Raw genomic sequence first — 27987 nt, 5'->3', positions numbered from 1 at the left:
ATGCCATGGGGATTTTACTCTTCAAATTAAATTTTCTCAATTTTATTATTTTCACATTTTTTCGGGTTTTTGCTTGCATTAAAATTGTGTGGGTTTTCAAGAAGATTTCATAAAAGTTTTGCCATGTTATTTTACACTTTAAATTGCTATTAATATTTACTATATCAATAATACATTTCACTTAAAACTAGTGTTATTTTTAATATTCATACATATATACTTTATTTTGCTTTATCAACCCTTTACGCTACGATTTTGGCAGCACTAAATCTAACATTATATATATGTTTATATATGGAACTTCTCCATCGGATGTTTCACTTCGAATACTTTTTGTTTGCTCGCTGGTCGCCCCAGCTTTTTTCTATATTTTCACAATCGGTTTTAGTTGTCTATTTACAAATACACATTGGAAAATTATGCTGCAACTATTGTTTACCTTTACTTATTGCAATTTTAGCAATTCGCTTCTATTTTTGAGAGCTCTCGATTTTCCGTTGTTTAATTAAAATGCTGCGCGTCATTTTGGCTTAACTAAATATTTGTTGTGTTTTTGTAAATAGAAGTATTTGTTTAATAATTATTTGCTCGGCTTTACGCTAGAATGTGTATCTCTTTTTTTGTAATTTCTTTGTTTCTGTTTGTATATATGTATCCGTATCCGTACACATAAAGGTTTTAATGGCTAACGCTACAAACTGTACGTCAAATATTTGGCAATTAGTTGTTGTTGGTATTGTGGGTTTTTATCGCATTTTACTTTGATTCTCGACAAATTAAATGCAAATATTAACGTTACTCGAATTTGTTCTATTTTACTCACATTCTTTTTGTTTTGGTAAACTTTAAATACCATACATATTCTATTGAAATTGTACATGCAATATTCTGAATTAAAATGTTAGTTCAAGTAAACTTCGCTACAAGTAAATGTTAATAACTATAATTTACAGTTTGACGTTTCAATGTACAGCGCAATTAAGTTTAATTATTGTTTGCTATCCATACGGCCGAGATGTTTATTTCGAGTTCTGTTTGCCTTTTCCCTTTACCCTTCTGCCGACAACTTTTCGAGGCTGCCCAATTATGAACGTTATTTACGATCCCAACAACCGCCAACTGCCAACGGGCAACGGCCAATGGCCAATGGCCAAACAAAAGGCAACTTATTTTCACATAATTTTCTAAATCGCCCCCATTTAGGGCCCCGAAATGTCGTCCAAAAGCCATTTAGCAGGCAAATAATTACGTTCTGCTCCGGACCAACTTTATTAACTGCGCAGGGAGACAAAGCGCCGAGCCCTGAGCTCCGAGCCCTGGGTCTGGATCCCATCACACACCGAGATTGTGTGGAATGCGAGCTCCGAAAGTGTCAAATATCGAATTAACTCATTTCAGTTTCAGTGCTGTGCCTCAAATGCGCCGCGTCGGGCTGGAAAACTCCCTAAATCTTGGCCAGCTGGCCAGTGTCATAAGCAAAAAGTCCGAAAAGGAAACCTTCATTAGATTTGACAATGCTCCAGCACCAAGTCCGACCGAACTCTGGGTCACTCAAGCCGCGCACACCCACTGTGCCGTAGGGTTTCCTTTGTAGGCGAATTTTGTGCTGTGCTGGCAGGCCAGAAATAAAAAGGTTGCCCTGCGAAGCTCTCAAAAAATGCCCCCCACTGCCGTTCGACACTTGCCACTTGCCCACTTGGAAGTTCCTTAATTAAGATTTTGTGCGTCCTGGCATCGGACGCCACTCGACTGGACATAAGAAGAAGGACCTCCCGCCTCGCCTGCCCTCTAATCCCACCCAATCGGGTGTGGGTTGTTGGTCAGCATTACTTTAATTGTTGTTCGGAGCGCTTTGTCGGGCATTTCGCTTTTGTGGCCGAAAATAAATCCTTCTGAATTGCTTAAGCGGACTCTGCTTGAACGCCTCCCAAATCCCTGCCCCGCAAACTTTTATCTATCTGCACTTGCACAAAATTGGTTAAAGAAATGTATACTTCAAGTAAATCGTTCAGTTTCTCTATGTTCTCTCACTAAACAGACATCATATAGTTAATTGAATATTGTTGATTATATGAAATAGTAGCATAAACTTAAATCTTTATTTTTCAAGCAAATACAAGTTAATGAAAATGTGAAAAAGAGTACCCTCTTGAAACTACATTTTTGGTTAGAAAAAATAGTTTAAATGTAAAGTCCCAAAAACTTTAAGTTTGATTTTACATTATAGTAGTATTCATTTAAAACTTTACATTTTAAACCAACACAAATTAAATATGTGGGAAAGTGGTAAAGAATTTCTTGAAACTACATTTTATTTTAGAAAATGTGTAGTCCCAAAGACTTTAAGTTAAAAGGTGTTTTTAAATGCACCTTTTTCAAGTCCATAAGACCTAATTATTTCTCTGAGTGCTTTCTAGCCCGAATCTAGCTCTCTGTTTCACTTTCTCCGACTGTTTCCTGTTGCTGTCGCCGCTCGAGAGCACGCGCCTTCTTCTTGTATTCGAATTACAAAGCCACAAAAAGTTGAAAAAGCTGTGCAATGACTGTGGTTCGTCCTTCAGAGGAGGCATCTTGAGCTCGGCGTAGTTGGGTTTAGTTCAGTGGTTGGGGTCGCAAGATTGTTGCACAACTTTTTATCGTGTCTTAATGTAATTGTTGTGTTCTATGTGCGAACGCCGTTGCTTTGGCCATTCCCTTAACCATTATCAACCCTCGAAGAGCCAGCCGCGTGTCTTGTAATTTGATTTGCTGCCACATTATTTTGATGTCCGTTAGATACATGTACATGTATAGCCCCCAAATAGTTTTACAACATTTCACTTTTGGCGTGGCGGATTAGATGTCTGGCCATTTGGCTGGATTTACACCATATGTTGTGTTGGTCAATTTGTAAAATGAGGTTAAGTGCGGGCTGATTCTGAAGGAGGGTGTTTTGGTCCTGACGCCCCAGCATCTTCCAATGGGGTGAAGAATGCTAGATGCCATCGCAGATAGCAAACACTTCTAACATTCAGAGGGTGGGTGGACAGAGGCGAAAGTTTAATTAGATTGCAATTTAAACTCTGGAATCTGAAGCAGCTGGCAATGTAGGTTAAGATCTAGTCAAGCATCAAACATGGGGGAACAGAAAGGCTTAAAGGATAATAAAGGCAAACCAGAGAAGGCTTCAAAGTTGGGCTTTTGAATGTGACTCACACAGAGAACCTTATAAAAAAGTTGATCTTCTGTAAACATTCAATAATTAAATCCCTCTCGTTAGTTGCAAAAGTGATTTCTTCTTTTCTGTGAAAATATATTAAAGACGTTGATTATTTTCGTATCAAGATTTCTTTGCAATAATGTATACGATACTAAAAAGTCTAAATTACTTCCCTGTTCAGAATGAACTCCTATATTGAATTAGCTATCAACCAATTTCCTTCGATTTATCCGCCTGGCTCAGCATCTGCGGCCACAAATTCTGATTACTGAATTGGGGCTGTCATAAACTAAATTGTTATTTAATACTTGATCGATATTTCATTTTTATATGCATGACTATCAAAACACTTAATCTTGGCAAACGGACAGGCACTTATATAAAGTTAACTGGCCCGCACACGGTGCTCTTGGCCAGTAAACTGACCCAAATACGACCACAAGATGGACATCGACTTCGGATGGCTCGTAAAACTTTGCTGGCGTTGGCTATTTGGCTTGGCCGCTTGTCTACGCTCGTCGCCTTGCCGCCGTTGCCCGGTTACATGCGGCGTATACGTAACAGGAATTTATGACAAATTGTTGCTGCTAACCGAATCGCTAAGAGGCTTGCAACGTGTGGGCACTGAGGCATCATAAATCAAGCCAGAAGCCAAGTCAAAATAATATATTTTATACTGGGGCTGGCATTTATATTTCCTTTTTGCAATTGTGTAACCAGTTTTATTCTCTTGCGCGTTTTATTTTAAATCTATTGCAATTTTGATTGGTGTTCTACCTATATATAGCTTGGAATCTGATAACATCTCTGTTATCAATTAAAAGAAGTGATTATTGTTTATACAATCAATAAAATATTAGTAATCCACATGTATATTTTCAAAAGAACTTAATATTTTTGATAGTTTCAGCCAGTAAAATCATTAAATTGTAAAACTTTTTGGCAAGTAAAATTAAAACTAGTCAATGTGATGATATTTTCAATACTTTGTCTTTAGTCTGATCTCTTTGACTCATTTGATTTGGTTGGCAGCTGAACGATTGTCGGCAGGGACCCCCTCGCACTTACTTTATTACTCTACTGAAAGGGCGCATATTGTCGCTGGCCAAAGACGGTTTGTCACCAGATGCCCAATCTGCGCGAACTGGGGGCCATCAGTCTGCTGCTCACAGACCTAATGGATGCCGCCGGAGAGGGAACTGCTGCCGTCGTGCCGCCCAGATCGGTGGCAGCCACTCGATCCGCCCGACAACCGATTCCTCCCTTGCTCCGACTGCCCAGCAGTTCCATGGGCAAACTGGGCAGGGTGGCAGGCGGACTACTGGGCGCCATCTCTATGTAGTAGCTGTCATCTCTGCTGGGCGAGTGCAGGCTGCTACGACTGCTGCCCGATGAGGATGAGGTGGAGGCGGTGGTGGAACTCCTGTCCGCCAGCGAGGAGCTGTAGAATTGCTGGCAGCGTTGCTGTTGCAGCTCGCGAGCCTGCAAATTGTGCAGCGGGGAGCTGTAGGGAGCTTCTCTCCGGGTGCTGTGGTGCCACTTTTGCAGGCGGGCAGGATCTCCGCTGGAATTCACGGATCCCTGATAGTGCAGAAAGCTATGCGCATCGTCCGTTTCGTTTAAATGCCGCTGATGATGCGGTCGCAATTGTCCGGAGCGATTGCTCCTCTGCCAGGGCAATTCACAGCGATAGACATGGGCCAATCCGGCCAGCAGCACGATAAACAACACGCAGGCCACCAGCAACATAACGCCCGGATGATTTCCTGTCAGATTGTGCAGGTTTTCCTCTCGCTGGTCCATCAGATGTTCCGGTTTCGATTCGCTTTTCAGTTCCACGTAGGCTTTCAGCTGGGCAAAGGTGCTCAGTTCCTCGGGCGTGGCCTCTTTCGGTGTGTTGACACTGCTGTGCTGGTGCTGCGTCGTCTTCGCTGTGACTGATACTTCGGCCACTGGAGTTTTTACCGCATGTTTGGTACTGTAGGTCATCTTCTTGATGCTCAGCGATGGCTTCTTCTTGTGGCTTTTCGGCGGCGACTTTGTGTCGCCGTTTATAGCTTCCGCTTGTCGCTTATCAGCCGCTGACTGGTGTCTTTCCTGCTCCGCCAGTTGATGTTGGCCCGCGTCCAAGACTTCCGCTTCCGCATCCGCATTCGCATCCGCCACGGTGGCCGTGCCCGGCAGCAACAACTGCTCGGCATCCACCAACAGGACATCGCCCTTGTGCATTAGCAGCGGTGTGCCAATTAGATGGCGATCCTTAACATGCAGCTGCAATGTTGCATGTTTATGCTGCGGTGTTGCTACTTGACCGGATGTGTCGCTGGTTGGGTATTTTAATAGAGTCTCCTGGGTTTTATCCTCTGGCATTTTGACAGATTTTTTGCCAGCCAAAATTGTTTGTGGCACTTCAATTGCTGCTGTTGCTGCTGCTTCGGCAATTTCTGTAGCTGATGTTGCTGCCGTTGCTGCTGTTGCTGCTGTTGCTGCTGTTTTTGTGGCACCGCTAATGTTCGCTGGCCCGGTTGTTGGCTTGTTGGAATTTATTGGTGTTGTTGCTGTTGCCGCTGTTGGCGTTGCCAAAATGTGAACCGCTGTTGTTGCCTTTGTCTGGGCCAAACTTGGCAGGTTCTTTGCCGGCATTGCTGTTGTTTTGGCCGGCATGCCAGGCATTTGTTGCCGCTGCTGCTGCACTGGCTCTAACGAAGTTGTTTCTGTTGGCCGCAAAGTTTTTGTGGTTAACTGGGCAACGTTGTTGCCGGCTGATTGCATGCCTGCTTTTGGGTATGTTGGTGTTGCTGGTGTGTCGGCTGGTGTTGCTGTTGTGCTCGCTGATTTTTCTGCTGATGTTGCTGCCGTAGTTGTCCCTGCTGTTGCTGCTGCCTGTGTTTCTGCTGCTGCTATTTTTGCTGATGTTGCTGCCGAGTCTGCTCCCTTTGACTTTTTAACTTTTGACATAGTTTTCGGGGTTGTTGCCATTGCACTTGCAATGCTGCAAGAGGGCGGCATTGTGTCGTTTTCCGGTTTCATTGCGCCGCACTCACGGCTGCTGAAGTTCTCGTAAAAGTCGTGGAACTGCAGATACTCCGCCTTCAGGTCCACCTGCCCACTGGCACTCCTTCCAATCGACTGACCCACATCCACTGACCTGCAAGGACTGGCCCACTCGGCGATGCCCAGCAAATCGCTGCACTTGATGGGATTGTCCTCCAGCAGAAGATCCCTCAACTGCGGCAGTGTGTGCACTATCGACTGACTAACACTCTCCACGCCGGACGATTGCAGATTCAGGGTGAGCAGCTTGGGCAGCGACAGGGCCGGCAGAAAGATCAAACGATTGCCGGATAAGTCCAGGGTCTGCAGATTGACCAGGCCCACAAAAGCCTGCGGCGGAAGCTCCATTATCTGGTTGTGCTGCAGGAACAGGTGTTCCAGCGACGGTGGCAGGCTGCTTGGGACTCGCATAAGCAGATTGTGATCCAGGAAAAGGGATTCGAGGAGCTCCAATCGCCCCAGGGCATCGTCCTCCACTTGGGCGATGCGCGAGTGCGAGAGGTCCAGGTACTGCAGCAGCGGATAGCTGTCCATGTCGCCGCAGTTGATGGCCTGCAAAGTAGTACTCAATTAGGTTAAAGTATTCCATGAAATTAAACTAAATAATTATATTCAAATTTTTGCAATTTTACACATCGATTTCTGAATAAAATTAGTTGTTATATTCTTGCGAAAGTTCTTATAATTTCATTCAAAATTTTAATTTCACTGAAGAAGCCATTTTCGGTCGATCTAGATTTAGTACAGGCCTATTATTTCCTTGCTTCCCTTCTTGTTTATTCGTAAATTAAATATTCTAAAGTTGAGTCTAGTTTTGTTTAAATCCAACATGTGCATTTACATTCCATAGAGGCAATGAATTTTGACTAGAAAGAGCTACGACAACTTTTATGATTTAATCCTCGTCTAGCCACTGACTTTGTGAGCACTCAGGAAGTTGTTGCTCTGAATGAAAGTCTGCGGAAATTTGATTAGTGGCTGACAAAGAGGGAAAGTGCGAGATGCATGTCCCGGCGACATTGTTTAAAAATTAACTTAAATCTGCCATTATAATTACTTCAAAGGACTCGTAGCGAACTTGCCCCTTTTTTGCAATCCCTGCGATGCCTGCGATGCCCGGAGCAATGCTCGTCTGGCACCAAAGTAAACATAGACGCGACTCGTTAAATGAAACGAGTGCCTGGCAACCAGGAAGCCAGACCGCCAGACAGCCTGCCGTCGTCTCTGTCCTGGGGCCCTGAAGAAATGAAAGTATGATACTACCATACAGCTGGGGGCGGAGGAGGGAGGACTGGGGCTCAGGATGGGCGGCCAGCGGCCCCTAAACGCCATAATTTGCCATGAAAAGGCTGCGTGTTGACTGCCGATAAAGGCAGTGGCAAAAGGCAGTCGGCCTGGGCCGGCGAACAAATTAAAATGGCTTGGCAACAAAGGCGCCCGGGAGCAGTGACGAGCCACTCCAGGAAAGCGGGCGAAGCAGAAGCGACTGCACAGATAGTTGGCTATTACACTTGGAAAAAATGACAATTCAAATCAAAAACAAAAAGCTTTAAACAAATAAACATGATGCGAATAAAAATCTTACAATATATCAGGAAAAAAATGTATTTATTTATTAAATCAAAATTAAATAAATTTATATTCAACCATTTCTAGAAAATATTATATTAATTAACGAAAATAGTCATGACTCATGTTATATCAAAAAATGCTTATGTTTTTCTAAAAATTACTTAAATTATTTAATTAAATAAGAAACCAATTGTTTTTAAAATAAATTGCAGAAAATTAAAAAAAAGGGCATGTCAGACAACTTTAATTCAAGTTTTTATGGAGAATATTGAATTAATTTTTAAATAAAAGGAACCAGTGCTGAGCCTGAATTTAAGGAAACTCTATAAATCAAAGAAAAACCCTTAAAAAATTGACGCACTTACAATAGGTTCTTTCAAGTGTACTTCTAATTCCAGCGCCTGTCTCAGCCGTCTCAGCTGCAGGTTGGCTGTTGGCTTAAACGTGATTATGCTTATGCCAATTATCCTTATTTTATTAATGCCCAGAACAGGGCTAAGGCTCCTGCTCCGGCTGCTGCTGCTGCTCCTGGTTGTGGAGCCTTTGTCTCTGGCCCTAAACAGCTTACGAAGCGGTATTTTTGCACCTTTTATGGCTTCCGCCATAATCGACATAGCGACAAAGGCGGCAGCCTCAATTTATGCGCCGCATTTGTTTGTCTACTCTTGAAGCCGTTTAAGGATAATACCTGAGCGAAACGAAGCCTGCGGACCTGCGGCGCTTTATGCCCATAATGCAGCCGGGATTGCCTATTTCTGTGCCCTTATAAATCTGTTTGCTGCTGCTGCTTCTTTTTGTGTGTACTATAAGTGTTGGCAATTTGAGGAGGAGCGCTAATCTGCAGCTCGTGTTGCTGCTTATGTCAATCAAGCTCACAGGCCTTGTGGATCCCCTGTTCTCTACAATATTTCTGCTGTCCGGTTGCCCTCCTTCCCTTTCCTATTGCCTTTCCTTCCCTATTAAGACTTGAGCGCCCATCCTATTATTTTCCTTTGTTTTCCACTCGCATTTGTTGAAAAGTGAGAAGTGCACTTTGCTTATCCATTGTGTGGCCACATTGTGTCTTAATTACGTTCTTAACTGGACTTGAGTGGCGTGTCCTCTTAGCCGGACTAACAGCTTAACAATGCCTGCAACTGCCACTCAAGGAAAATACTTTTCTATCCTTGTTCTTATTCTAAATTGGATTATTCGTTGGAGATTATTAGCTATAATATTCTATTTTATTTATATTACTTTGCAACGGGGGAATTCTTTGAACTTTTGTTACTTTTTATCTTTTCTAATAAAATTAAAAAAAACGACAAAGTCAATCACAAATTAAATACTTTTATAGTTATTCAATTTTGTATCCAAAATAGTTAAACAATTCAATTTTCTACATTTGCTTTCAGCATAAACAAATAATTTGCATAAACCTAATCAATTATAAAAATACAATTCTATGCATAACTTATTAAAGCTGTGAATATTTAAAATAAACCATTTTATATCTGTAGCAAATGTTGTGCCTTTAAATATAAGCTTCTGTCAATATAAGTAAATCAATAATATAAATTTCCTGATTTTATGTAATAGCTCCCAATGCTAAAATTAACACCATATAACATTTTTCAGCTCCCCATTTTGGCTCTTCTTCTTCTTCCTCTTTTCGCACCGAAGGCGGAAGTAAAAGAGAGAGCCGCACAAAATGGCGGGGGTGAAATTTAAAAATAACAAAGTGTAAATCATACGCATGGTGAGATGGCCCTGTGGTTGCTCGGTTGCTCCGTTGGTGGGTGAACGGTTGGTTGGAAAATTGCGGGCGGGGGAAATTCAGGGGGGCACGGAAAACGCACTCAAGCACGCAGCGGAGCACAGGCCACATAACAGATGCTAATTAATGGCGGCTGTGGCAAAGGGAGCTTCCATAATGGAGCGGCTGCAGGATGCACGGAAACGGAATGGAGGCTGCCTCGCAATCTGAATCTGTATCTGAATCCGAAGCCAAGGACAAAGATGGCAAGTGTCTGTCGGGAATGTGCCGTTAATTGACGGCAAATGCGTCGAATTGCGGTTCATTGGCTTGCACGGCTCGGGGAGTCAAGTCGACTGAGTAATTTATCGATCAAAACCAGGAATTACCCTTCACAGTTATTCCACCTTTCAAGCGTCATTTTGTGGGGACTAGTACAGTTACTGCAAGCTCACTGTAGCGCAAAATAAATAAAAAAAAAAAATCAATGACATTTAGACATTTAAAAAATGTGTCTAAAGTAATTGGATTAAAATAGCATAATTTTATTTAATATTCTTTGCAGTTTATTACTTTAAAAGAGTAAAATCTTATCAATCAATTTAAATCTAAAAAGTTTTTTTTAACATTAAATTAATTAAGTAGCAAAACATATATTAAATTGATCCAACCAATAGATTAAATATGAGTTCAAACTTAAATATTATCTTTTCTAATAGTGATTTTACGATGAAAAACAACAATTTTCAAAGTATTAATTACAAAACTTAATATTCTTTGCATATCTTTTGAGACATACCTTGAGCCAGTTGTCGGACAACTTGAGGGTCCTGACCGATTGCGCCAGAGCCGCTGGTACTTGGCACAGCCCAGTGCCGCTGGCATCCAACTCCTTGAGACTCCAGGAAGCGACGAACTCCTGCATCGCCACACCCACTTCCGGATTGTATGCGATGGAAAGGCTGACTAGGTCTGGTATTCCCTGCAGAGCTCGAATGGCAGAACCACTCAAGCGGTTGTGGGATAAATCCAGGTGCTGCAGATTCGGAAGAGCCAAAAAGGTCTCGTAGTCGATATCCGAGATGTGATTGTGACTGAGAATCAAGGTTTGCAGCTCAAGTAGATTGTAGAAGGATTCCCGGGAAATATTAAGCAGTTGATTGTGAGCCAAGTTGAGATTTTTCAGTTGAGGCAGGTGCTGGACAAAGAAGTTTGTGGAAATGTGTCTGAATCGATTGCAGGAAAGATCGAGTGTTACGAGTGGAAGTGAGCTATTGTTATCGGTCAAACTCAGCGGTATAAGTTCCAAGGAATTATTGCTCACATCCAGCTGCCTCAGCTGGCTGAAGTTGTCCAAACTAAGTGTGCTCAGTTGATTGCTGCTCAGATCCATGGCGGTGATCACCTGGAAGTCGCCCCTCCACTGACCACCACTGCCGTTGAATGATCTCAAGTCGCGGTGGGTGAGGTTGAGCTTGTTGGCCGGAGCATTTAGCTCCAGCTCCCTTTTGTGACGCTTCTGCTGGTAACGCAGCTCCCCGCGAAAGCTGGCCGGTTCGTTCTCGTCCCTCAGCATTCGGTGGATGCTCTGGTAGCTAAGACCCCCCACATCCTGCAGGGACAACTGCTGCTCCTCCCGCTCGGCAGCCTGGCGGGATGAGGAGGGTAACTCCGACTCGATTGCGAGCTGGCCGGCCACCACCAGCCTGGTTAGCCATGTCCAGGTCAGGAGCAGGGCCAGGCCTTGATTACAGTGTCGGTTCACGATTTTCACCATTTTGCGCCTCGTTTTCCTGTTCCTGGTTTAAATTGTAAGGTCTACGGGGTGAGTGTGCTTTTTTTTCTGCCTATTATTTCACTTGGAATTTATGCTCGGTACGTGCGAACGTTTAACGTTCAATTTTGAATATGGCTGCTGGCGCTGGCGCTGGTTCGTTCATTTCCTCCAGGTTCAGCCGTTCGCTCACCGGGTTCGTTGGGGCGTCACGTGCGCGCCTTTTTGGCCAAACATGTGACAAGTGTCGGCGGCAGTCAGAGGCGGATGCTGCCCGAGGGCAATGGCTGCGTTTCCGGTACGGCGGCCATTGCTCAAGCTGCCTGCTCGAATTCCATTGCACACTGATGCTGAATTTTTAATTAAATCAACTTGATCATTCTATTCCGGGTCCCCTTTTTCAGTTCAACGTTCTGTTCTGCAATTGTTTTACAATTTTAATTGCGCTCCTTTGTGTTTTGTTTTGTGCTTTTTTGCTGCTATTTTCGTGATGCTAATTGCTGTTGAACAAAACGCAACTCAACTCGAGCAAATGTCAATTAAAAAGCGAGCATTCCTGCTACTCCTGATGCCGATGTTTTGGTCCTGTTGTTTTTAGCCAACTGTTGTCACATTACATTGCCAAGTGCTCCCCTGGCGTCGTTGTCGTCGCGTGCTTAAAATCTGTAATAAAACGGAAAAAAATTGCTTGTAATTACGCTGTTGTTGGGTGAATGTGAATGCAAAAGGTGGCAAAGGTAAAACTTGCTTTTAAATATCTCACACCCTGATTTCCCTTCATCGCATTTTAATTTCTACTTTGGCTTTACGACTTCAGAGCGCTTTGGCAGTTGCCTTTAGTGTTATTTTTATGTTGATTGCAGCTAATGAAATTATAATTTCAACACGCCACGGTTTTCAGGATACAAGCTGTATGGGATGTGGCTTCAATCCTGTCAGCCGTTTGCCACTAAGCCCTGGTAATAAACCCCAGAAAACAGAACAGTCGTATGTGTTTGTGTGTGTGTTTGCCATAAATCATTTAACTGGGTCATTTCATTTCCGCCGTAGACAAGAGACAGGAAGGCCACTGAGCAACCGAACTGTCAACCGACAACCCACAGCAGCTGGCCCCAAAACGACGCAAATTTGATTTACTCATTGCCGGCCTAATGACGCTCGAATGTATGCTTTCTTGCCGTCCACTTCCATCCCTCCCAAGTGTATTTCGAGTTCCTTTTTTTCGTCCTCGGACAACCCAATTCTGGCAAATTAATTTGTCAATGTCTACTTAAAGTCGAGCATGGCATTTTGATAACCCAACAGCGAGGTATAACAACTTGTTTCGGAAGATTGCAGTGCATTGATGGATGGCTTCGATGGGCGATTGGAAAATTACCAATGGAAAGTTTTCAAGCGTTTATGATTTCATATTATGCTTGAAAATAAGATCAACTTATCAAGCTCATGCAAATCAAATCGTAATAAAAAAACAAATATAAAATAAATTAGTTTATTTAAGGTTCCATTGATCATCATTTAATTTCATATTTAAGTATTTTAAACTTTGAAGTAGCTTACAAAACGATTTCTAACCTTTTTAAGAAAATGAAAATTTTTTTCTCTTTAATTTCTTATATATAATATATATATATATATATAATTTTCTGCTGTCTAAAGCGTACCATTGTAACAAATATGTTAGAATTTAGATGTTTTATTTGTTGATGGTTTCCTTGCCATTACACACAAAAATGTTGAACCACCTACAACGACTTGCACATACATAAGGGAAGGGCTCTGGCTGGTTTACGTTAAATTTATTGACAAATATCATCAGGGAGAAGGCGTTTCATTTCATCTGCCGCCGTTTGCTTACATAACAGTAAAATTTGGGCCATAAGTTTGGCGACATTCAGCCACCCACTCCACCCCCGTCCAATTCCACCACCAGACTTTCAATTCCGTCAGCTATTCAGACAGGCAGATGTACGCAAGTCAATTGACATGAAAGTCGATTTCAAAAACCAACAATAAATAGGGGAAACATCAACAGCAGCAACAACGTGAGCTGTCTGTTTGCAGGAAGAAGATTGAAGCGTACCACAGTTTTCCGGGGGGTGGTGGTGGTGTCCTTTATTCGGGGGAAGGGGTTCCAAGGATGCCTGTCAGTTTATTTTATGCCAGCTTGAAAATAATTTGCAAATTGCTGTGCCATATTTTTCTCGTACTTCTGGTCTGTATTTTATCATCAGACATTAGCTAGGGTTGTTTGTAAAAATTTGTCGTCAACTTTATTGCATATTTATATGTCAGACTTCATCCCCTTTATCTTCTTTATGTTTGTGCAAATTTTTGTTAGTTAATCAAATGTTCTGCACAAAGCAAATAACTTGCAGTGCTGCATTGCTCAAGTACATTATTCGAGAATGTAAGCGCCAGGGAAGCACAAAGCACAAGACAAACTTTGGCAAAGGAAAAGAAAAAATGAAGCATATCCACTAGAAAGTAGGCGAACTTTCAAGAGTCGAGTCCTCTATTCTCTTTCAGTTAATATTCTGATTTTAAACCATTCCAAACAATAGCTTTGACAATTTATTTAAATATGTTGAAATTTATTGAATTAGAAACACTGGAGTAAGTTGTTGACATTTAAGAAACTCAATTTAAGTATTTACAGGATTGCAATAAGGACAATTTTTTGTTAATGTTTAGTGCTTCTTCGCTATTAAATAGTTTTTAAAGTAAGTCATGAACTATTCAGTACCTTCCCTGACAGCCTTTTTGCTATACAAGGATATAAAAAGCGAGCTGCTTAAATAAAATCGCAGGCGCACTCTCTGCATGTGCTGAAATTGGATTTCGCATCCCCTTTTTCCCTTAGCTGTGCAGCATACGGCTGTGATTTATTTTAAACGTATTTAGATGCCACGAACCCGAATCCGAAACCGGATCCCCGAACCCAACATGGCTTTATCAACGGATGCAAATGCAGTTGATGGGGCAAGGACAGCAAGGGCATGGGCATGAGTATGGGCACTCCTGCCATTCCACTGCTCCATTGCATTTCATTGAGTGCTTGAGTCGGTGTTTTTTTTTTTTTGGTATTGCAGTTGCTTTTTGCTTCAGTAGTGCGCCCAATGGTGCAACAAAACACACACAGAAAATTGTATCTATGCCCGTCGCGGCTGGTTGCACTTTTCCAGACACGCTGGCGTATACGTAATGCGCTGCATTTACTCCACTATCGCGCTCAGTGCTTTATTTGTATGGAAATGTTACTGCTGGCCGGAGCGGTGTCTTTTGTGCCCGGATCTTCTCTACTCAGCACGAACGGCATGTTTATTGTTTAAGAGCACTTCCTGCGCTTTTTTCAATACATTTACCCTCTATTTTTTCTCATCCCATCCCTTTGCGCCCTTTGTTTGCTGTAGTTTTAATAAACTTCCGCTCTACCCTTGGCTTCATAGAGTTCGCCTTGTGCGAGCGACATGCTTTCGATGCTGGTGCGGTAGTACACTAAAAAATGTAGTCTTAGTTACCAGGAACTATATAACAAAAAAGTGTTTAAGAGTTGATTACAACTACCCCCAATTAAGATTTAAGTTTGGGTCATTTTTTATTGCCTTTTATTCTACATTATTTTGTGCTTGGACTTCGAGTAATGTTAAAGGTTTAAAGATTAAATGCTCGGTAAATATTTGTAGTATTTTTGAAGGACACTTTTGTATTTTCTATTCACCAGTTTTCATTAAAAAAAATGTGCAAAATCCACTCAACATTTTAAGGCATACACTTATGTTAATTTTGTTTCAAGTGTACAAACGGGCATTTCTGCGAGTCAGTTATTCTGCGGAAACCCTGCAACCCAGCATCTGTGTCAATGTCAGACACGTGCGGCACGTGGATATGCATGTGGGACTTAAACTGCTTTCGGTCTGGCATCTTTAAGCAAAATGTCCAACACTTGGCGAACAATTTGCCACGACACTTGGTCGATTTTCAGCCATCGATTTGCTTTCTCTTGCTGCGCATAAAAGTTTTCAAATTAAAGTTTATTTCTGGCTTTCGACTGTCAGGTTGGACGAACTGGCAATTTGGCAGAAGCATCTGAAATACTGGCAGTCAAAATGGGAGGAAGCAAAACCATATCGATAACGAAAAACAGAGCACATTGTTGTTGAGGTGCACAGGGCATAGATGAAGTGTAGGCCCACTCGGAGGTGCTTAGATTCAGCTCCGAAATGAGTTCCTTTTCATGTTTCGCAGAAAAGTTGAAGAGTCTTAGTGGATATTTATCGAGTACTGGGAAGGACTTAAGATATTTATTTCTAGTCGAAGAGACCACGTAATAAGTGAAGCAAGTAAATAATTTGCAATTACAAGCATTAATAAATTACATTACATTGATAAATTCGTATTATTTTATATCAAGAACATAAAGAAGTGAGTCCTTGTACTATTAAAGTTTCGTGGTGGCTCGAAAATATTTGAGGCCTACAATATCTACCAGATTTGTCATTTCCATCAGCGGGAGATTTCTTGGGAGCACATGTCATTGACTTCCACTCGCATTTTGCCGCCATGTTGTGCTCCTTATTAATGCCCTGCGGTAAAATGGGTCTACCCACTCCGGGAATACCCCAGAAATCCCACCCACTGCCCGCCCACTAGCCACCCACCCACTGCCCAGCCAAGCAACCAAAAACACATAAGTAAAATCTGTAATAAACTTGTTGTTGTGCTCCTTGTCAGTGGGTGAGTGTGTGCGGCTTTTATTGTTTTATTTGTGTGCGCCTTTTCAGGCAAGTTTTTGTTTTTGTTTTCCTTTTTATTTATTCCTTTTTGTAGTTTTCGTTTTCGTTTTCCTTCTGCTTTTATTTGTTAAATTGTGTTGTGAAAAATCGCTGAAGCCTCAGGGCCGCCGCCTCCGAGCTGGGCCTCTTATGTATGTTTATTTGGTCGCTTTTTGTTCCGTTTCATTCTATATTTTGTGTATATTTTTTTTAGGGTTTTTTGGTGTTTGTGGGCTTGACTTCGTCTTGGGCTTTATTTTGGTTGCCCAATTTCGGTTTTGCTCGCAGCAGCTTATCTTTCCTGGGACCTTGAATGCGGCCAAACAATTCTCTGATAAATAAAAGGGAACGCTGATGCTTAGAATCTCGTATTGGACTGGAGTGGCAGGGGTGCACTCATTTTTATTATCTTTCTCATATTTTTAACCCCTTTGTCGTGGCTTAGTTTTGTTCTGGCAAAGCTTTTTACGAAATTGAAAAACTTTTTCAATAACTGCGCATAAATTGTTGACCCGCACTCCGCAATCCCATTCTCCACTGTTCGATTGCTTGAAGTATTCGCATCGCCTGGCTCATTTTGTCTAGCTCTTGAGCTAAAATATTACTCGTGGTTAATATAGTAATATGGGCTGGGCCCTCGAAGTAATACGAAAAGCAATTCCATTTTGGGTCAACAGCCCCAGCAAATTGTGTGGCTGACAGACACTTGAAGTGGACCTGCTTCGGAGCCACTAGCAGCACTCATATTTCGGTGTCCGGCACATAAAGTGACACAATGATTTTCTAATAATTTGCCAAATTGCCTTTGGTTGACCATTAAATCTGAGATACGTGTCTGTGTGATGGCCAGATTATGTTCACACAGAAACTCGTACACACGCCCCCACACATCTGAGCCTGAGCCTGAGCCAGCTAGACGAAATTCCTCTGGCCTGGACACAACTCGAGACCTTTGGCCATCACCATCATCCTTCCGCCTCGAGTGTGGTGTCATCGGGCTGCTCCATCGCAATTTCTGGGCCCTTAAAGCCGGTGCCCTTTAAGTTCTTTGCTCAGCGGGTCATAGAGAATCGTGAAAATAAATCTCTGGCTAGTGCAAAATCAATATCTTGGCTTGGTTGCCACTGGGTATGCGTTTTTCCTTCCACTCTTTCAAGTGGTTTCGTATTGCAAAGGCAGAGCCAAAAATAAAACTAAAAACGAAAAATGCACCAAAATTGTACTCGGATTGGGTGTCGCTGTCGCTGTCGACTTGGCCCAGAGCCATTGTTCTGTATTATGGTGGAGATTTCTAGAAGCGAAGCGTATGATACTCTTGAAATTGTGATTTATATATATTGGATGCGGCTTATGAAAGAAATCGAGAGGCAGTTCTAGCAGCTTACTTTGGGCTAAAAAAGATTTTTGGAGTTTAAAAGAAACATGTTTAATTCAAATTTCACCTATAAAGATAAGCTTTATAATGAATAAAGTTTGTAAAAAGAAATAGGTATATCCTGCTTAATGTTCTTTAAAATAATCCCCAGAGCAAGTAAAATAATAAAAGAGTGTCTCTAGTCATTTCCCCAAAGTTATTTATATCCCGTTTCCGTTTGTGTTGAAACTAGAGAGACAATTGTGTGTATAATTTTTGCGACTGCGAGTGCCAAAAATAGAGCAAAATCCGGGCTTCCAAAAGAAGATTTGTATTTGTGTATGTCCTCGTCTCTCGACATAACTGAATCCCCATCTGCAAATTTCGTCTGTTATTTTGATTGTGGTTGTCAACGGCGCTTGTTTGCCCATCCTCCTGCCGGCTGTGTCGTCAACTTTTGGCATTTTGTGTCTTTTAATTTTCATGGCTGGCGGGCGCTGGTTTGATCCCATGACAGATTGGCTCTGTGCTCCTTATTTGCCCTGACTAACAAGTTCTGCCATTGATATAGGTTTTTGAGAAGGGAAAGTAGAGGTGGAAATGGAACTTAACCGGAAACTGCTTTGACAATTAGCGCATGTGTCTGCGCATAAATCTGCGGGACGGGCAATTTATCAGACCAGGCACTTGTCAGTAATACGCGCCATTTACATTAACGCACATTACGCTCAATTTTTCGAGTATCAAATTATGGCAAAGCTCTGGGGCTACTTGCTCCGAGGTTTCGACAACAAAAGGCAGACGGCTGACGGCAAACTTTAAATTTTTACGACATCATTTCATGGGCCACAAGGCAGAACGAACCCCGGCACGAACCCTTAACGATTGTTGTTCTCTCTGCTCAACTTCAATGATAATTTGCCATCTCCACCCTCCGCCGCCTTTTTTGGGGTCCTGGCAAAAGGAAAAATATTACACGCATAACTGTCGTATATATATATTTTTTTTTTTTTTGTATTTTGCGAGTGGCGTTGGGCTCTTCGCCCGTTTTGTCTTTGCGCTGGAAAACAAAAATTAGGCCATTAAGGCATTTACCAAATGCTCCGTGTCCCCGACTGGCCCCGCTTTGGAATTTCCTCTAAACAGGGCTCGGTCTTCCGGGGGGCGTCTTTTTGTGAAATTGAAATTAATGTGGCGGAAATCACAAGTTCAGCACGCAACGCGACCTGCAAGGGTTCACCAGTCCCATTTCGAAGCACTTGAGCCGCTTGATATATGCTGGTAATTGCCGTTGTGCGCCGATGATTAGACTGGCAATTAGTGAATTAGCATACGAAATATGTCTAATGTGTTTCAAACGAGACCCATTCAGTCACCACCAAAATCTTTAAATGGGTTTGCTGGGAAATTACAAAGTAATTATAAACAGGGGAAGCTTTCGAAAGCTGTCCTATAAATCCTTTGCTTTTTAAAACAATATGTCATGTTTTTTATTGCATGTTTTTAATGCCTATTATTATCCTACGTAAAATCCCTTTTCGGAGTAACCTCATCAATTTAATTAAAATTAAACGGAGCTTCTTACAGTATATATAGTGGAGTATATAGAAAAACGGATTATTCTAAAAGTATTTTAAAAATTAAAATTTTTAAACGCGTCTTTTGTCTAACAAATTATAAACAATTTTTATTATTTTGTCCTTCTATTTTTAACGTTTCCCACTCAAGTATTTCTGTTATTTTGAGAGGACCAAATCGAATTCAGAACCATCAGCATCCGAAGCATCTGAATTGTTTTGTTGCCGTTTTAACATGCCCCCGGCCAGCCTGAATTATTAAGCCATTTTTCATATTTTAATGGCAAAACATTTTGCTGGCAGTCGAGAAAAGGAAAGATGGAAAAAAAAACAGCACGGGAAAAAGTTTTTAATTTGTTATGCTGCCTGCGTTTCCCAACGCCCACTTGCTGTACTGCAGTTCGCATATTTTATTTTCAACATTTATTGTTCGCCTTTCTCGGGCTCGGCATTCATTATAAGCCATAACAATTTGACCGTGAGGCATAAAAGTGTCGAAAGTGCAGGCGATTGAGGGGCAGCCAAGTGGGCGTGCCACGAAACTTTTGTTGTCCAACAATGGCAAAGGAAACAGTTTAAAGAAAAGGCGCACACAAATGTGAAAGAAATAACGCAGAGTGCGTCGAAAGTTGCCAGCATGCCTCAACTTTATTTGATATCCAGGCGTTTAATTTGATTTAAGTTATGAGTTTGAATTAAAGGAGATGCCACTTACTATACGATGTGGCAAAGTGCAATCCCCGGTCATATATATGCCTCTTGGAATTTCCTTTGACCTGCATAAATAAGCGCGTGACGGCGGCCTTCTAGGAGCTGCTAACAAAACTTATAAATCCCAGATATCCTGACCTTAATGCCACGTTGAATACGAAATGATGATGCCGGGTCCGGGTCCGATGTTCGTCGTTGTGAGTTCGTTCATGAGCAACTGTGGGAAGCACTATGAGCCAAAGCCAGAGTGTGAAAATAAAAACAAACAGCACTGAGGCAGCTGGCAGATAGCAGCCACCGCAAACGCAACTCAAAAAGGGAAAAAAGGCCAGGAAAATCGATGCGAAAGTGTTTGTGCTGTCTAAAAAAGTTTCCTACACTTACACAAACAGCAGGAATAGGTGCCTGGTGACTTGTAGGTGGCGCCCCCGGGTGTCCTGAGCTGCGATGATGCCAGGTTAACTGTGCGTATACGTAACGCAGCTGAGGGGCTGCTAAATATTTTCAAGGATAACTTTACTCGACCCACTCATTCATGTGCATACGCAAACACGATATGTTTGCGACCCAAAACTTTGTCGCCCAAGTGCTTATTGTTTTTGTTTGCCGCTTCCTCCGAAGGATTTACATTCGTTAGAATTGCTCTCGGCAAAAAGGTACCAAAACATAGATGCATACAACATAGATTTTTGAGCAAAATTTCGGTCTTAAATTGCTCATAAAAAAATAACATATCGGAAACAAATTACTATCGTTGAGTAATTATTACAAAATATAGTTAAGAAACTCGCGTAAAGATATGAGACTATTCGGTTAGCCGTTTTCTGGTAATGTTGGTCACCTACTTTGAAAGCACCATCTTAAATATATGAACACTAAGGAAATAAAATTAAAATAAAATAAATATTTTTAAAATTCTAACTGTGTAAAAAAAAACAAAACAAACAAAATTAATATTTTAGAGTAATTTTTATTGTTGATAGAATCAAAAAGTTATAAGCACCTGTTTAAAGGAATACTTTTGACATTTACGTATTTTTTATAACTAAATATATATAAATTAAAATTCAGACTGAAAATTTAGTTTATTAATATTTGCTATTTAAATATTTAAGTCGTTTTAGAAAATATTTTTTTTTTTCATATTGATCAAGCCGAACTACTTCTTAACTTTTATTGTTTGTTTTATTTTTTCGAATAAAATATATCTAAAAGCAAAGTTTCGCAACGCAGAACGAGCTTCAAATCCAGAGCCAAAGCTCGATTTCCATACATTTTTTAGGGATAGCTGAGACCTTGAAACCCGATACGCTCGAAGCGCTCAACTACTTTGCATATTTTCACTATTTCTCTTTCCGGTTTGTCGCTCAGAGATACGTGACTTTGCGTTTAAGGGATGCCCCCTGACGCAGAAGATAAGTTGCCAGCGAACAAATATATAAGGCTGAAATATACGGATACTCGGTAATTATTCTCTGGCAAATCCCAACCGCATTGCAGCCACCGATGCAACATACTACTTTTGCAGCCCCTCGTTGAGATCCAAACCTGTGAGCCATCGGCTTGTCGTCATTTTTATGACATTTCCGATGAATACAAAATGCTTAATTAAATGCCATCGCCGCACACAAATTGCGATTTTCCTAGTGAAGTCCTGACATCCCTCCTCACTTTTCTTTTTCCATTTTCCGCCTGTTCTCGGCATGTGATGACACGCATAATTTATTCAATTTCCATGTCTCTGTGTATGCGTGCGTGTGCGTGTTCGCCGAGCTAAGGTTTTACGCGTCTCTAATGCTTAAATTACACATTCAAACACACACACACACTCGCACACTCACACACTCACACACTTCCAGTTGCCGCAGTCATGTGCGACATTTGGTTTGCCGTACTTTTTGCCAACGTTTTGTTTCCCACTTGGGCAAATAATGATCCCCAGTCGGGGGTTTTTTCGTCTCCATTCTTGTTGCGTATTTACTGCAAAGATTATTTGCAATGCCGTCGTTGTCGCTCCCCATTCCTCATTCCATTGCCATTGTGCTCGGCTGATGAAGGGGAATAATGGTGATCCAGAGGGGTCTTAAGGGGGTTTTCTGGGTGCCCCAGCATGCGGCCGCTTTGTATACAACAAATCACTTTGCCGACGCAACACTTTAATGTCGGGATTAGGCATTAAGGTGAGACTTCCAAGTGTTTCGCACACAGGAGCGTCGGCAATGGTACCCCATTTTCAAAGCAAATGTTTGTCAAATGCAAGCATATAGATCGGAACGTTGTAACCTCTCTACCTTGAATCATAAATCATAATTGCATCAAATTTGAAAACCCCATTAGACTTCAATCTACACACCCGACTTAAGTCAGCAGATCTCTGCTAAATACATATACATATACATTTGAGAACTCCATTTGCATTGTTAAGACCACTCTGCTTAGTGCAAATTTCTATATGTGAGCTCTAAGTGCAGGAAAATGGGTGGAGAGCGGTTGGCTGAGTTGGTTTTTGGTAATATCAACCTCATATGCCAACGCTTACCCACATTTGCACTAAATACGTATACGTATATCGGAGCACACATGTCGCAGCATTATTGAAAAACTATGTTGACACAGTTCTAGGAACATGTCAAGTGGGAAAGCTGAAAGCTTTTACTGCAAAACTTGAACAAAAACCAAAATTTGCTCCATATCAAGAGAGATTGCGAAATGAGTTCTTCACACAGACAATTTGAGGTGAAATGGTTGGGGATTTGGAGATATGTACGCACTTGACTAATTATAAATATTTGCAAATGCAGACAAGTTTTCGCATAGCAATCAGTGGAGTGCTAATGTGGCTGACTTTTCAATTGGAAATTATGCAAGTTTGTGGTAATTATTTGATGAGCCTTTAGGACTATTTTTGAGTTTAATCATGAACCGTAATCTGTATTATAAATGTACTACTTAACTAGCATTTCAATTACATTTTTAAAATATTTAGTTTTAAACATGTTGATAAAGATACATTTTTAAAAAGGAGTTTAATATTTAAACTTTCAGCTGCTTAATGGATACAAAACGGGAATAGAAAATTCCCTGATGCTTCATTTGCTTTCGATTGCTTTAAACAGCGTTATATTCGTGCAAACTCAGCGTGAAATATTTGCGATGGCCAGAAAGCCATTTCCAGCAGCCGTTTATTTTAAGAAAAAAGCGAAACGATCAAAATCAGTGTGTAATATTTTTCACTTTTTCGCATTCGCAAAAATGTTAAACAATTTAGCCCATTGGGGGGTTGCTTTCCGGCTCTTTTCTGTGGGGCGGGAGTGAGGCGTGTGTCGCCCATCAACTGCAAATTGCGCACGCAAATTGTCTGTCGGCTACCCATGCCAGAATTTCGTTGTCTATTTCGCGCCTGTAAATCGTAAATCAGCGCAGATTATTGTTGCTAACCCCAAACCGCCCAACCCGCCCAACTCACAACCATTTACATTTGTATCTCTTGCCTTTGCTGTCTGCGTTTTTCAATTTGAATCAGCTTAAAGCGACCGCCAGCGCCAGTGCCAGTTCCGTCTTGCAGCTTTATCAAAGGCCGTTCTTCTTCATAAATATGCAAATTGTCTGGAGCCTTCTTCCTCGGCATTTCCCTTCCGCTGCGGCTGCTGCCGTTTTCCAGTTCTAAATCGGATTTACTTTCACTGGCTTTAAGTTTCAGCCTTGTCTGTCTTGCCATCCTGCCGTTGGGGTCCTTTGTACTTGGCAAAATATTTGATTATTCGCTGCCGTTGCCGCACGTGGATTGGTGTATGGATGGGTAGGTGTACGGATCCACTTCCATTGGGCTTCCCCTGGGTTGCAGCTAACGACTCTGATTGCCACGAGACGGGGCACGTGATTGCAAGTGCCCGAGTTGGCCGCCAACAATGCCGCCACTCGGTCTGTGTACTGCCAAACCTGGTCCATCTGGAATGGCTTGTGGTTGCCACCCGCATCACTCATACGCACTGTGGTTGCGACTGACATTTGGTTGTGGGATCTAATTATTTCGCTGGGCTCTAACTTGTTGTAAGAATTGAAGGTTTCTGTTTAAGGAATATGATAAATTATTTAACAGGCTTTTTATAGGTTGATTTTATTAAATCCCATTTTTATTCATGTATTAAATACATAAAATTCATTCATTTGTTATGTTTTTAGTAAATAAAGTTTTTTAGTTTGACCATTTGTTGACTTGAATTGTGTTAATGTTAATTTTGAGACTTAAATTGTCCCTAAATATTTTATGCATTTGTCATTTTACAAAGTGCAATAACAATTTGCTTAAAGAATTGTTAAGCCCCACAGCCATCTATGATTAAGTGGTTTTTGTTTTAATTTGAATGCCTGAAAGGATTTACCATAATTATATAGCAAAATGACTCGTTAAAGCGTGCCAGGAAAAATATTAAATTAAAACTTTATGAACTCACTTATTTCCTTAGGCAAAATGTCAAGCAATTTCATCAACTAATTAAATAAATAATAATTGTGCTGTCAATGCAAAGAAATGGCATAATTTTGCTGAGCCCTGACTTGACTGAAAGTCAAAATAAATTGAGTTGTGCGCGTTTTGATGTGATATCAGGTTACGAAGCCATGGTGCTACCATCTCAACCGCACTAGAGGCACTTGCGCCACACCCTGGCGCAGATAATTGGGGCGACCTCCTCCTATTATCATCCCTTGTACCGAGGGCTACCTGTACCGACCCCGGGGGCTGGGATGCGTGTGTTATCGGGGTTGAACTGGCGGCACTTTTGCTGCCATCTAATTAGACGTTGTGGCTGCATTAATTGCCAGGAACTTGGACTTTATGGCTTTTCGAGATACAGGTGGAGATTCTTCGGTGCGGATACCCAAAGTTTTATTGCCGTGGCAGATAAAAGTCAAATTAGAGTTGGCTTAATTTGCGCTTGACGTTTTACCAGAACATAAACAGACTCTCTTTGTCGGCTATATCAAATATATGTGTATTGTATTTAGACTTATTTATTTGTACATAATATGGCCGCTTGTGCGCAATATACTCGTAAATAAATAAATTGCCCACAGGAATTTCATAATACTTTTGCGAGCAGCTATGCATGCATAATTCAGGGCGTATGAATTTCATGTGCCGTCGCCCAAACAAGCCAAAAATCAATCAAATTAAATTGAAAATTAAAATCATAAAGCTGTGAGTGTAAGCCCCCAACTGAATTGCAGGCAGGGATGTTGTGGCACAAACTTGAGCAAGGTTTCTGGCCACATTTTCACAGTTTCCATAGTCGATTCAAAGCTCACAATTTCACAATTTAATTATCGATGGGAAACGGTAAAGTTTTGAATGCCTGCCAGCAACTGGGCGTTTCTGTTTTTGTTTCCATTACCATTGCCCAGTTTACCCAGCATTGTGCTGGCCGAACCCCTGACCTCTGTCCTCCCAGGAGCCTTGGACTTTTTGCCCAGAATTTGCATTCCTTCATAAATTGTTGGCCTCAATTTATCGAATTGTGCAATTGACTCGGCGTACTCTGCAGTTCTAGTTAGTTTTGAGTGATATTTGATAGTGTTGCGGTTGCAAATTGTTTTATTTCCTGAATCAAATTTATACGTGGACAGTCCGTAATCATTTGACCATTAAATGTCAACAGTTAAATAAATTATCGGCCCAGTATTTAATTCCGATTCCATTACCAGCACTCAAAAAGTGTCGAATATTGATAGTTTTAATTTATATATTTTAATTGGTTGGCTATAAATTGATTTGCCAAGTGTTAATTATAACTGTTAACTAAAAGTATTTAATTATAACTTTTTCATTTGCAGTTGATTAACACTTCTAATAAACTCTCTGTGTTGTCGTTAAAATTCCTAAATGTAATTTAAATTTGTGTTTACTTTAGGGGTCTGAGTAGTGGGAAAAGTTTTTCAATTTTTCTCCCCTGCTTTGATAATTATGAGTTTTTAACTACAAATCAGGCTGGGCGAGAAAAAAAAATTGTCTTGCAATTAAGGCAGCGAATTAAAAACTGAGCAGCGGCTGCCAGCTGAGAAATGTGAATGAATAAGCTCGATTTGCATGAAAATTTCATAAATATGTAAGCTGGACAGTGTTGGTTGGTGGTGGATTGGGTTGGGTTGGGTGTCGATTTGAGAACTGTGCACAAAAAGCGGGCGAAGAGCAAACAAAAATGCAGAGCCCCCAAGGTACGAGTAATCAAAGCAAAAATTACCTAATTAACATAATCCGCAGTGGCCAAATGAGGCGGCTCCTGCTCCTGCTCCAGTTCCAGCTCCTGTTTTTTTTTTGTTTTTTTTCGGGGGAGGTGGGCGTGGCCAGTGGGGAAGGATGTCGTCTGCTTTGGCCGTTGATTAGCGACGCCTTTTGCTATACACTCGCTTTCGCATTCGCGTCCTGCGTCTGTCTGCGTAAATCCTCGTTGATAAGTTGTCTAGGACTTGATCCTGTTCACGTTTCACGTTCTGATTAATATGCAGAGACGTTTAAATTGCGCTTTTGCCTTGCTTGGTTTGCTTTTCGGGGGTTTTGTTTATGGTTAATTCACTTCGCCTGCTGTTTGCTTAAAGGTTTTTCCCGGGCACTGATGCACTGCAAATGGATTTTTCACCGTGAGCTTTACGAGCTAGCTTTCACCTGTTTTTGGCAGGCGAGCGGAAATGAGCAGATTCTGGGCACACACACATTATGCACACTCAAACGCACACACACACACACACACACACATACAGCTGGCGGAAATGAGTGGGCTACGAAATACTTAATCCGGGATGCTCGTGAAATCTCTAGAACTTTATCAAAAACAAACAGTTTAGATGCCAAAAACTATTATATTCAAAATTTCATAAATAGTTTATGTATTTAATTGCTTTAAATCTTATAACAGGCGTTTAGAAAGGATGAATAACTCATTTGGAAAATCCTCTATACACTCAGAATTAGTAAATATTCCTAAATGTAAGCAATAACGGATTAAACTTCTTAAAATACATGTATGTGATGCTCATTTATAGGACCTTGCTTAGGTATTTTTCCTAAAATCAAGGTATTTTGTTTTCTGTTTATTGAGTAACTTTTTGTTTGAGTGGCAGATGCTGGTTTTTAATGCCTGGTGCTCTTAAATTGCCAGCTTTAGTGCTCGAATCAACTATTTTATTCGGGCAATCAAAAATATATTTGTTCAGTTTATTTTATAAGCTTATAATCCCTGGCTTAAACTTTTTTGAAGATAATTAAAAAAGAGTGCCGTTCCAATTGAATCCTGGTAAAGTTAAACAACTTTCCACTCCAGTTTTTAGATCTCTTGGTATATAAATATAAAAGGCAGATGAAAGCACCTAAAAAACCTAAAGTCTTAAGTCCTTTTAAGACGACCCAGTGTATTTAAGCCACAAGTAAATATAAGGATGTTCCTATCCTCATCTCCGTTTCGACGCCTTGCTGTCTGCTAGCAAAAAAAAAAAGTTTGACGTTTCGCCTTCTGCCATCGGAAGTTGGCTAACATCACAAATACCAACACAACACACGCACTCTCCAAATACACGCAAGCTCAATCTGCTACCTGGTGATATTTTTTTTCGTTTGTCTTAATTTAAATCGCACAGTTTCTGGAGGCAGATAGTTTGTTAATTAGTTAGTTAGTGGATTATGGCCTCTTCACACGGCACTTGGCACTTGGCACTTTTTGGTTGACTCGACGCTAACACGGGTCGCGTGTCCTGGCCTCGATGTATTCAGCACTAGACTGAGCTGCTCAATCGGCCAGGACATGCTTTTAAGCCAGTCTGTTTAGTTCGAAATTCGAAGTGGTTGCTGGGCGCCTGCGCGGTTTCTCTTTTCTATGCCGACACTCCCGGACTCTTTGGCTCTTCAAGCTGCTGACTGCGTTTTGTTATTATTTTGTTTATGTCCCTGCCAGCAGGCTTCTCTTTGTCAGAGTGTGTGTGCGTGTGTTTGTCATCACCTGTTAGCATTTGCGAGTCCTTGAAATCCGGCTCAGGCTCTTGCACAACCTGAGCCACCAAAATCCCCTTCGGTTTGCTGCGTCTGCTGTTGACATTGTCTTTGCCATTATGTAATAATCACAAAGACACACACACGTGCTAAACTTCAAATTAATTGCTGCCCAAAAGTATAGGGATATATGTAGCTGGGTATGAGTACATGGTCCTTGGATGGACATGACAGGACATTGTCTGCTGTAGACCACAG

General features: G+C 41.3%; 2 protein-coding genes across 3 annotated transcripts in view; one reads left to right on the top strand and one right to left on the bottom strand.

Moving 5' to 3' along the window:
* Positions 1–27987, top strand: part of LOC108134607 (protein timeless homolog) — a 78143-nt gene that overhangs the window by 40396 nt on the left and 9760 nt on the right. The gene's annotated exons all lie outside the window — the stretch shown is intronic.
* LOC108134613 lies at positions 18–27513 on the bottom strand. Of its 2 annotated transcripts, XM_017255002.2 has the most exons (4): positions 27338–27513; positions 25991–26367; positions 10360–11997; positions 18–6805 (listed from the first exon to the last, which is right to left on the bottom strand). In XM_017255002.2, exons 3-4 carry the CDS (start codon positions 11335–11337, stop codon positions 4319–4321), a joined length of 3465 nt encoding a protein of 1154 aa, XP_017110491.1. In that variant the 5' UTR covers positions 11338–11997; positions 25991–26367; positions 27338–27513; the 3' UTR covers positions 18–4318. The 2 variants fall into 2 exon arrangements, with proteins under 2 accessions (XP_017110491.1, XP_017110482.1); XM_017254993.2 differs by lacking the exon at positions 27338–27513 and having other exon boundaries at positions 25991–27329.

The sequence above is a fragment of the Drosophila elegans genome, unplaced genomic scaffold (assembly GCF_018152505.1).
Source record: "Drosophila elegans isolate 14027-0461.03 unplaced genomic scaffold, ASM1815250v1 contig_476, whole genome shotgun sequence".
NCBI classification, from domain to species: domain Eukaryota; kingdom Metazoa; phylum Arthropoda; class Insecta; order Diptera; family Drosophilidae; genus Drosophila; species Drosophila elegans.
The sequence above is the reverse complement of the archived record's forward strand: the minus strand, read 5'-3'. Positions and strand labels throughout refer to the sequence as shown.